Source organism: Lycium ferocissimum, chromosome 1 (genome assembly GCF_029784015.1).
Source record: "Lycium ferocissimum isolate CSIRO_LF1 chromosome 1, AGI_CSIRO_Lferr_CH_V1, whole genome shotgun sequence".
In the NCBI taxonomy this organism is placed as follows: Eukaryota; Viridiplantae; Streptophyta; class Magnoliopsida; order Solanales; family Solanaceae; genus Lycium; species Lycium ferocissimum.
The window spans coordinates 54,103,592-54,115,357 of record NC_081342.1 but is presented as its reverse complement, the minus strand read 5'-3'; the positions used below and the strand labels follow the sequence as shown (position 1 = coordinate 54,115,357).

Genomic DNA, 11,766 nt, shown 5'->3' with positions numbered 1-11,766 from the left:
ATTCCCTTCGTTTCAATTTATGTAAACCTATTTGACTGGGCATGAAATTTAAGAAAAAATAGAATTTTTTTGAACTTGTGGTGTAAAATGAGGCACATATATTTTGTGTGATTATAAATCATTGCATAAATATAAATTGTTTTCAAATATGAAAATAGGTCATTCTTTTTGTTACGAATTAAAAAGAAAATAGGTTCACGTAAATTGAAATGGAGAGAGTAACTTTTTTTGCGGGGCATAATTTTTATATTTTTACATCATAATATTTCATAAATTATACCCCACTTAAATAAAGAACTTATGCGCCGTAGACATAAACGCCAAAAATTAAAGACCAGCCCATTTGAAGTACAAAGTGCAAATTTTTTCACTTTATATAAGCCCGAAATAGGCGTTCGGTTCTTTAGTTCTTCCCCCTCTTTACCTCCGGCAAGGCAAATCGACTTGTAAGTAAAGAAACCCTAATCTCTTTTCCAATTTTAATTTTTTCGTTCTTAGTATTAAAGTTATTAATTTCAATGCCATTTACCAAATCACTGTTGTCATCCAAAGAGTGAATGAAATTAATCGATTTAAGATATATTGCTGTGTCAGATAAATCCATGTTTAACATCACACCTAACTAACAAAAACAATTTTTGACTACCTAGATTATTATTATTATTATTATCAGCATAATGTACATTAGTTCTTGTGGACATGTGACATTTTGAGAATCTCTAAGTTTTGATGAATTAGTGAATTGATACATATAATCGACCTCAACTAGTTTGGAATCAAGGGGTAGTTGATGTTGCAGACAATTACTCCCTCCGTTTCAATTCGTTTGTCTGGTTTTAACTTGACGCGGAGTTTAAGAAAGTAAAAAAGATTTTTGAATCTTGTGGTCTTAAATTAAAGATATGTTGAACGTACCAAAATGCCCTTTAATCTTGTGGTCTTAAACATGATATGGAAAGTTGGAAACAAATAGTTACTAAAAAGAGGAAAGATACATTCTTTTTGAAACGGATTAAAAAGGAAAGACAAACAAATTGAAACAGAGGGAGTAAGAGCTTTGTAGTAGAATGTACTACATGTTGGGTGCCATAATCTGTGCAAATGTTACTTTGCGCTGTGGCAAATGGTTTATCTTCATATAAAGGAGGGAATGCAGTTTAAATTGCTGGTTAGAATGATTTGAAGCACTTATTTTTGTTATGGTATTAATATTATCTAAAAAAGGGAATTGACTTTTTTTTTTTTTGGTTACAAATTCCTGAATTAAACCGGCGGAAATTTCACTAGATGAAATGTTATGGCGACTTGACAGAGTCACAACTTTGATTGTTCTGTTGTTGCAATATAGTCTCAATATCTCTAAGTGCTATCGTTCGATTTCATTTTTTCTTTGTTTGTTATGGTATTCTTTTTAGTTGGTTGGCATCTTGTGTTTGTGCTTTGTGACTTTAGGCAAGCTGTTAATTTATCTTCTTTTTGAAGGTCTTTTCATCTCTGGGTTATTAGCTGCATAGTCATGATGGATCTTGATCTCAACAAGTTCGGAAGAGATAGGAGCTTTTGAGGGTTTTAAACTTCATACAGTATTTGCTCCTAGATTGATTTTTCCCCTTTGCTTCAATTATGTTAGACTTTTATCAGATCAAATGAAAGTAAATGGTCAGTAGGCTCTTTATTACATAGTGGAGCATTTTAGTTTCTGATAGCATATCTGACATTTATTGGTCTTTCCCATTGAAAGATTGAGAACTTTGTTATTCCTTGGAATTTCTGGTTTTGATGATGATGATGATGATGATGATGATGATTCAGAAGGTCATCGAAACTAGAATTTTAGAGAAATCTTGCTTGGTGCAAGATCAAAGTTTCTGCGTCAGGAGACTTACTTGTCGTCAGGATATATTTTGAATGATTAACTTGTGGTTAAGATATAAGGCTGGACCTTCGTTTAAAATTGCATGGGTCACACTCATAGGGATCCATGATTTTATGTACTTAAAAAGGAATTTATCTACTTCTACTGTTTTCTTGCATATATCGTCCAGCAAACATTTCTATTGCCAATTTTATCTGAAGTAACCATCTTTTCTTCCAGCGAAATATGTTTAGGACCTATATATGATATCCTGCTTTGTCCGGGATGCTCTATGTTTCTTGTATGTTTTTTACTTTAAGTTTCACCCTTGCTATCTCCCTATTTCCCTCCCTGAAAAATGGGAAGCTCATTTATATACATTTAAAGTGCAGACTTTGATCTGGTAATACCTTTCAGAGCTGTGGGTTATTGGGTTGATGTTTTTTTTTTTTTTTTTTTTTTTCCCCTTAATCTGAAATCATTTTCATAAAAGTAGAAAGTGTACGTTCTTTAACTTTTACCCACCACCTATGGTGGAAAAAATTCCTTTTTGATCGAGAAAAAAAATTCCATTTTTGATTGTTCATGCTACTATATTCACTGTCTATCAGAGCTTCACGATGACAAGGATAGCTCGTGAGGTTTAAAGCAGTGATAGATCAAATTTGGAGCTTCACAATGCTTCTGATCTTAAATAGATCAGTTGATGAAAGTCTTAAGATGGCTGCCTCTGACATGTATGACTGCTTAATTTTAATAGATGTTGGTTTGCTAGTGGTAGAATGTTGAGTCATTGATGAGACTTTCCTGGCGTTTCTGTTTTTTTTCCCACAATTTCCGTCAAATCCTAATATAGAAAGAGTTATTTAAATATTTGACACAAATTATAGGTACTCACTTTTGGCAAACTTAAAAGGACCAAAACTGCTCAAGAGTATATTTAAGGGGCTATTTTTGACCTACACCCAAACATAAGTGACCATTTTTTTCATTTTCTCGTTCCTAGTGAGTTCATTACCTTAGATGTTATGTCGTTTGATACTTTTTATTGGCAGGATTTGAAAAATATGAAATGCTCTTGAAATTTTGCTTCAATGTTAGCTTTACGAATGCTTATATATATCTCTATTGGATATTCTTTATCTGAAATGGGGATTTCCATCATCTGTTGTTTTGTGTCTTCAGGGCCTAGAGAACTTGGTGGTTCAGTTGATCTTCTAGACCATTTAAACTTAGGAAACATCTCGATCTTTTCTGTAAGAGGTCATTACCTCCCTCTTTATCTGAGACACGATACCTTAGGAATGTGGTGGGGGACACAAAAATAAGGGAAGGTGAAGGAATGGAACTCGATAAGCTGTCCAAAAGCTCCTCCTACGTGGGACATAGACGTGTACCTTTTCATCCTTTTGGCTTGGATCTTCTTACGGATGCTTTTAAGCTCAGAGAAAAAACATCTGCTGATCTTCCATTGGTAAGCCACCTTATAATCCTTGTTGTGCTCTCTTACTGTTTTGGGAGTGCCAACTCAAGGCTTGGTTAGCTATACTACTATAGTTTTGTCATAAAATTTCCTGAGTAACTTATCGTTGTGTTAATGATAGGCAGACATCGGGTTACCTTCAGGTGCATCAAATTTGAAGAATGAATATAAGGAAAAGAAGAAGCATAAGAAGCACAAACACAAAGATAGGTCGAGGAAACAGGATCCGAGCATTTGCATTGACAAAGATCTCATGTCAAGCAGGGATAACAAAAAGGAGAAAAATGGGAGTAAGGCGCAGAATTATGGTCCGGATTTGTTTATGAGACAACAAGTAAAGGTAAAACATAATTCAGGCTTCTTTTTGCGATATTGGTAGATCCAACGTTAAAATTTGGCTTCAACTTTCTGTAGCAATTTGAAATGGCTTAAGTGGTTATGCTTGGCTTTCAGACTTAAAAATGAAGTTTATGCTTCTTGCCATGATCTAATTGCTTCATATCTTTTCCATGATCAAGTTCGAAGATTTCATCAAATATTTTCAATGGAGCACTTTCAGCATAAAAATGTGCAAGTGTTGTAGATGTTTTGCAGTTAGTGGTACATATGGTTGATATATTTGTTGCAAAATTCGGCTCTGGCATTTTTAGGTTAATAAAGTTTATCCTTTATGAATCAGATAGCTTACAGAAATATTTGTAGAGCTTAGATTTGTATTGAAGCCAAGTTGATATGTTTTTATTATTACCTCTAGTAACCATTGTCTATCTGTTGCTGTTGATTGCTCTTTCAGAAGCCAAGAACTGATGGCAATGGAGGTTTTTCTGGTATCCAGTCATACCAGAAAAATGAGTTAAATAAGGTAGCTTTCATCTGACCTGGTAATTATTGAGCAAATTATCTTTAATCTTTAAATAGAAAGTTCTCAGTAATGTGTGGTAACATAGGTAAGTAGCCACTTGGTTCCTTAGGTGGGGAAGCTCTGCTTCATTATTTTCTTTTCTGGCACATGAATAAAGCTTGGAAATTTTCTAAACTCATGACATATAAGCTCGAAGATTGTAAAAGAATTGAAGATTTTCGAAATGGTAGAAAATTGCTTTTGTCATCATTATTTTAAGTCAAAATAGCGGGGATGATTTTAATACAGTAAAAATGACTTAAAAATGAGATGTTCTATTTTCAGCAAAAAAAATGGGATGATGATCATACATGTATTTGTTAAGTGGGTTTGCTTTATTTATTTATTTATTTATTTTTTGGTGTAGGCATTCAGACAATCATGAGTGTACATAGTGTTATCATTTATGACATCACAGATCTGTTCAAGGAATTAGCAAAGAGCATTCAAATGAATCCACATTACAATCCATTGCATATAACAGGTTTGGATTTTGTATTAGTCACTTCAGTTTTGATCAATCTCGTTTAAGATATTGCCTTAGTTATCAATTTCAGTTCATATTTCTGTCGCCAAACTCGGGGGTTTGGTGATCACGCCCAGCTTACAACCTAATCAAAGGTGCTTGGTCACAACTCACAACAAATATAGCTTGGCTTTGAGTCCAGAGTCAATCGTATAGAGAGCGTTGGACTACTTCTAGTAACAAAACATATGCATATACCCAAAAAAAACTGAACAATACATGTGCAAAAAAGCCAAATATCACTACCCCACGCTTAGACTTTTGTTCGTCTTCGGGCAAAGAACCTAACTGACCTAACATGTTCTATATAGGATTCAAGTTCAATTTCTTTCTTTGCTTCTGTTCATCTAATCCACTCACCAAGACTCAACAATTTCAAGATCGCAACCTATAAGCACTTTCATGAATAGCTATTGCACAGGAGCTGGGTTTACCCTGTGCGCACTTGAAGGGTAGCGGCTGCGGGTTCCCATCTCATCAAAAAAAAAAAAAAAAAAAAAAAAGAATGACGCAAGACTAATTCGCATGCACAAGCTATTGTTTCATGGTTCCACTATGTGTGTGTTTATAATTTTCAACAATGCAAGAAATAAAGCTGACTACCTGAGCAACAATAATCTATTATCATCACTTAAATACTTAAAACTTCAACTTCTCTTATCAACCTCAAGGATCAACAGCTGGGTAATTTTACTAATCAAGAAAACATTTAGTTCATTTTTCACGACATTTGGGAGATTAGATTCTAGGAGTTCGAGTGATTCACATCAAATTCAATTGAATTGCTTTAAATGCAAGTGAATCACCTCGACTAATACTAGGCTCCGTTTTGAGTTTCAAACAAGAGGCTTTCTTCTCCCCTGGACGAGCATTGGAACAGATATCCCTATCCATTCTTTCACATTTTTGTACTTGTTTCACTTTTTTTTTTTTTCCACGTCTTCAATTGTTACCCTCCTTGTCACAGGCCTCATACATCCGTGTTATTATCTTTTTCCCTTATTGTTTTTCTTCTTTTTAATCACTGAATCATGCTCATCCTCTTTAACTCGCTTTTCGGAGGCACCTCACAATCATCTGGTACCATAGGATTCAACATTAGTGCTCAGGCTTTACTAGTGGAAACCATTGTTCTAAGCAAGTGCATTTGAATTAAAATCAAGAATCATATTGTTCACTACTCTCATACAGTTGTTTGTCTTTGATAGAAGTAGAAACAAAAATCTAATGCAGTATAGAATAAGTATCGTCATCCATGAATATCCACAAAATAAAAATCACTCCCCACCGCGCATTTAATTGAGTGCGTTGTCCGCAATATAGGGTTTGGTTAGCCACAAGTTATGCAGGGATTAAAATTGCAGAGATCTGTAAGCAGAGATTAATAGTGTGGGGATTATTTCTTTTTGGATGTTTAGTTTGACTAGTTTTAGTGTACGTGCGTTGCACGTGTGTCTAGTGAATTTCTAATTGACGTTCAAATAAATGCAATATTTATTAAAGTGATGAAATAAATGTTATTACATTGACACGATGTTTGAAATTTTATAGCTTCTGAACTTGCAAAGATAATTAGTTGTACAATATTTAGAAGAGAGCATATTTAATTATATGAGAACCAATATATTATGTTGTATCTCAACTGACATCTCTTTATAAACGATATTATTGATATATATTTTCTTTTATTGCTTTGGCTACTTTATCTATCAAAATTTGTTTGGATTCATATTGATCTAAGCCCAAAACCCCTTCTTTACCACATTAAGATCAATTAAAGATTAATAAAAAATTGTCTACAAGCGGATTAAATTATGCAAGCTTTACAATAGATGTAACATTCATTTAAATGGCAAAAAAAAATAAAAAATGTTATATGTTACATGCAATTGTTAAAAAAGGTAGTTGTCTTTTGAATCCGCTAAGATAAATAATAAAGTTAAGATAGTTATATAATATTTGTGATTATAGATATTTTGTTGAATGAAATAATAAAATTCGGTATCTCTTTTACTGAAATAACTAAATTACAAAAATAACTAAATTAATTAGACGTCAAAAGTAAAGAGTCTCCAAATCTTTCACCACCACGAAAGGAACTGATTGGATAGATGAAATCTCGCTATCCTTGATTAGGGGTTTCAAGTTCAAGTCTAAAAAATTGAAAAAAATTCTTGTAAGAATTGCTTCCTCATAACAGACCCTGCACGACGCGAAAATGTTCTACAAATAAATAGCATCAGTTTTAGACTTTCATTTATATACGTTTCATCCCGTTAAGATAACATAGAAATAAGATGTTCTCTTATATATTTTTATTTCACCTGACATCTTTCCTTTGCTAAATAGAATGGTGAACTTAGGGAAATTTAACTATTTCTTTAAAAGAAAAAGAAGAAGAAGAAGACCAGAAATTTGACTATTACAGTAAATACCTTTCACCAAACTTTGAGTATTTTTCTGTTATTCTTAGTAATTTATTAAAGGAAAGCATTATATTTTCCTAATATCTCATGTGTGCAAGAACAATTGAGAAAAAAAGTCAATTATTGAATAAAATGCAACAAGATATGCAAAATGTAAACAATTGATAATATCAATATATTTAATAAGGTTACTGACCTAGACGATCAAGAGTAGAAAGAGGCATTAGAACTGGGAAAAATAAAAAATAAAAAGTAACAATAATTTAATACTCGAATCGCCTACCGCAGTTCCAACTGATAAATTTGTAAAATCTAAACAATTGATAATATCAATATACTGAATAAGGTTACTGACCTATACGGTCAAGAGTAGAGAGACATTAGAATTGGGAAAAATAAATAAAGAAAAAAAGTAATATTAAACTTAAGGCTCGAATCACCTACCACTGATTGAAAGACTTAGACGATCAAGAGCAGAGAGGCATTAAAACTGGGAAAAATAAATAAAGAAAAGGTAACATGAGACTTAATACTCGAATCACCTACTGCTGATCCAAAGACCTAAACGATCAAGAGCAGAGAGAGGCATTACGATTGAAAAATAAATAAAGAAAACGTAACACAAAGCTTAATGCTCGTATCACCTACCCCAGATCCAAAGACCTAGACGATCAAGAGCAGAGACATCTCAAATCACCTACCGCTTATCCAAAACCTAGACGATCAACAACAAAGAGGCATTAGAACTGGGAAAAAAAATAAATATAGAAAAAGTAACATAAAACTTAATGCTCGAATCACCTAACACAGATCCAAAGACCTAGACGATCAAGAGTAGAGAGAGGCATTAGAACTGGGAAAAAATAAATAAGAAAAAGTAACATAAAACTTAATGTTTGAATCACCTACCGCAAATCCAAAGACCTAGACGATCAAGAGTAGAGAAAGGCATTAAAACTGGGAAAAAATAAATAAAGAAAAAATAACATAAAACTTAATGCTCGAATCACCTACCACAAATCCAAAAAAAGAAAACCAAAAATATCGACTTTACTTACTTTTGTCTCCACATTTTTTGGTTGCAATGTAAAACAAAAAACTTCTGAATTGAAGAACTGTGAGCATGTCAGATAAACTTATATACAGAAGCTATTCATTAATAATAGAGACATCAAAGGGAAGCTAAGGTACTAATACTATGTCCGGATGCCCCGTCCAAATTTCAGTTAGACAGGGGAAAAAGAAAGCTATATAATCAAGCAGCAGCTATTTGATAAACATGTTTGGCTTCAAGCATTCTCTCATTTATCTTGTTTAGGTTTAGGCAAAGGAAAAGGACTCCTAATTCTAAAAACAATTGAAAGTGGGGGAGAAAAAGGACTCAGAGATAGATCTGTATGGGAACAGGTCCAAGAATTTAGGGAATTAATTACGTAAATATTTATTCCTATATGTTTAAGGGCCTTCGTGCCTTGTTACCTAAAATCCAACATGAGATCTTTTTTCATGGAGTTTTCCTAATGTAACAAATAATAAAGACTCCTAAATTTGATGTGAGTTCTTTTTAGACGAAAATTTCTATTTTTTCTTCTACAAAATTGTTATGTTACATAATTCAAATAAGGAAATTTTTAATACACAAAATTTAGTTGATTTTATAAAGTCCTAAAAATATTAGACAAATAGTAAATGACAATTTTGTCTATTGTGGAGTCTTTTAATGAAGGGCAAAAAGTCCAATCAACATTTCTAAGGCCTTCGTGCTTTTAATATAGTACTAGTCTCTATAAACGTGTAGTTGCACGTTATTCTCAGTCGATCTCAATGTTAGTTAAACATATAAGATAATATTATTTGTAATTAAATATATTTATTTTATGAGTTACTAAAATATTACTATAGCATACGATTGGATCTACATTAACACTTCTTTGAAATTGATGTTCCCGGTATTTATCTTTTTCTTCTTTTTCCCAATATAGAAAACATGTTACGACTAAGATAATTCAATATTTAGCGATTAAGTGACCATAAAGCCGACACATGGGCCGTGACAACCACCATCTAGAGGTTAATTAAGATTAGATAATTCCCATTAAAATTACATATTATTTATTTTATGAGGTAAAAAAAATATTAGTTGATCGTGTCCACTTAATATTTCTCATTAAATTATTGTTTTGGTGTACATCCTTTAAGTTTTTACTTATCAAAAAATATATTAGGGCTAAAATAATCCAATAGTAGGAGTTATTAGTTAGTGGAAGAGCATTTATGTCTTTGTGATAGAAGTCTTACCATACTTTGAATTGGCAACAAATTCAAATATGGTGACCCACCAAAATTTTATGTCACGTGCCTTGCACGTAACCCCGCATTATAACATCAAGATTTCAGTCTTATAGCATGATCTCCGTTAATATATGGTTTTCTTACTGAAACTAACTATTGGTTTAATAAACGATAAACAATAAACGAAAATCGATATAAGTAATCTACAAAAAATGATATAATCGCTATAAGGTTTTTGCTCTGTAAATGTTCTTTCCCGCTCGTTTTCAGGTGCTTCTACAAAATACGATCTCTCTATCAGGATCGACTCATTACAATAAAATCTTAAATTTTGATTTTATTCATTATTTAGCATTAACGGTGTTTGGAATTTTAGGCATGTACCTAAAGACCCTTTATCGTTTATTTTTCCGTATTTTAGTGCAAAAGTAGTATTTAGATTTTGCTTCATAATACAAACTTCTCTTATGGTTTATGATATTATGCTTGCCTCTCTAATTTTAATTTTCTTGTAGCAGTTTTTCAACTTATTTTTTATTAATAAAATAGAAATTAAGTTTGACTAATTAAGTTACCCCTTTCAATCCTAAACTCTTTTAATTAATTAGTTTTAGAAATATTTATTTAACAGATTCTTTAAGAATAAAAAATAAATTCCTTACCTCTTTGTGAGCTCTCCATAATTTATCATCCGTTTGTATGAAAATCTAACATTAATTCATGGATTCAAGTCATATGATCTCACAATCAACGAATACTTATCCCTTTATTATTTTAGTCGATGTGGTCTTGTAATTCCAACAAGATTAGGATTAATTAGACGTAAGGCCCTGTCCTATTTTTATGAGTAAGTCTTGCTATAATTAAGGTGGGTTAGTTGAAATAGAATTGGGGTAATGAGTTTAGTAATGGCCGATGATTGGGAGTTTAATAGAATTAGGATTATTAGTAATTAAATATTAATAGTAATAGTAAGGGTATAAAAGTAGTTCAATATTTGAAGGATATTTTGATCAACCAACATTTATATTCATGCTTTTAAAATAATATAGATTATATTACAAATTAGTATATAGGGTATAATTTAAAGTTTTGTCTACTTTTTAGCCAAAAAAAAGGTTGTTCAATATTATGAGGGTTAGGATTGTCATTTTAATGTTTTAATCCAAGTATTATTAATATACGTATACTTCATCCGCATTCTAACCCGTGTAAAGTAATTAATAGATTTCTTCATTAACTTATGTGGGTTAAGAAGAGGAAAAAGCTAACCAAACATTATATTAGCTATCTATGCTGGATTTTATACCAAGATTAATTCTTCTTGAAACACCAACCAAAGAATGTACTATGTTATGTTGATTTTTATGCATTGATTATCTCTATTCCAAGACTAACCAAACGACACCTAAGATTAGAAACAAGTTGCTAGTGGGACTCCCAATGCTCTTCACTGCTGATGAACCATCTCCCTTATCAGAAAAAAGTATATCAACTAAATAGAAATTAAAAAAATTATATTCACTAAATAAACCTTTTATTATTTAATTTCCCCGTTTTAATTTTCAAATTATAATTTAGTATAACTTGTTTGCGAACCTAACGACTGTTATATTGCCTCTTTTTTGTCTTGCAGGCATGGGATGCTCAGCTTTCAATTGGTTTGAATGGTGTAAATCATGTCATTTTACTCTCCTTTCTACACTAAGTCCTAGGAGATATTTACAGGTGTAAATGATGCATAATGATATTTTGCTTGATTTGACGTCTAAATTAATTTATTAGTACTTCAATCCAGTGTTTTAAAAGGCGGGGGGCGTAAAGCAGGGTATTTTATATATGCCTCGGCGAGACGTAAGCCCCGAGGCACGGGGCGTAAGCCTCATGGGTATTTAATTTTTAGTATTTCATTAAAATAATGTAATTACAATAAATATTTTTAAATAGGTTAATTTACATTAAAAAATTTGTAAATAAATGAAATCTCTCTCTCTCTATCTATCTATATATATGTATGTGTGTGCCCTCACAAAAAACTAATCAAAGTAATTCATTATACGTCACTTACAACTTGTAAATATGTATAACATAATTTTACAAGGATAAACAATACAATGAAATAAAAGTTATTTTGAAATGTAAATCAACTCTAACATTTTAATTTTCAAACAATGAAAAAATCAAAATTTCTGAAAACAATATTACTATCATACTATTCATTTTATCTCCCTATAATCAAATAATCAATAAACTTTATCAATATTATAATTAAAGCGTAACTCC

The 11,766-nt window shown here is 31.8% G+C and overlaps 1 protein-coding gene across 16 annotated transcripts; it reads left to right on the top strand.

Annotated features, from left to right (window-relative positions):
* The first annotated feature begins 333 nt into the window (after positions 1-333).
* LOC132055484 (mediator of RNA polymerase II transcription subunit 19a-like) lies at positions 334-11,271 on the top strand. 16 transcript variants are annotated; one of them, XM_059447386.1, is made up of 6 exons: positions 436-450; positions 1,483-1,583; positions 3,041-3,329; positions 3,460-3,678; positions 4,132-4,200; positions 4,607-6,463. In XM_059447386.1, the coding sequence occupies exons 3-6, from the start codon at positions 3,198-3,200 to the stop codon at positions 4,622-4,624; spliced, it is 438 nt and encodes a 145-aa protein (XP_059303369.1). In that variant the 5' UTR covers positions 436-450; positions 1,483-1,583; positions 3,041-3,197; the 3' UTR covers positions 4,625-6,463. The 16 variants fall into 16 exon arrangements, 10 of the variants coding, with proteins under 10 accessions (XP_059303341.1, XP_059303332.1, XP_059303393.1 ...); XM_059447358.1 differs by having other exon boundaries at positions 334-446; positions 1,483-3,329; XM_059447349.1 differs by having other exon boundaries at positions 355-450; positions 1,483-3,329.
* The last annotated feature ends 495 nt before the right edge of the window (positions 11,272-11,766 follow it).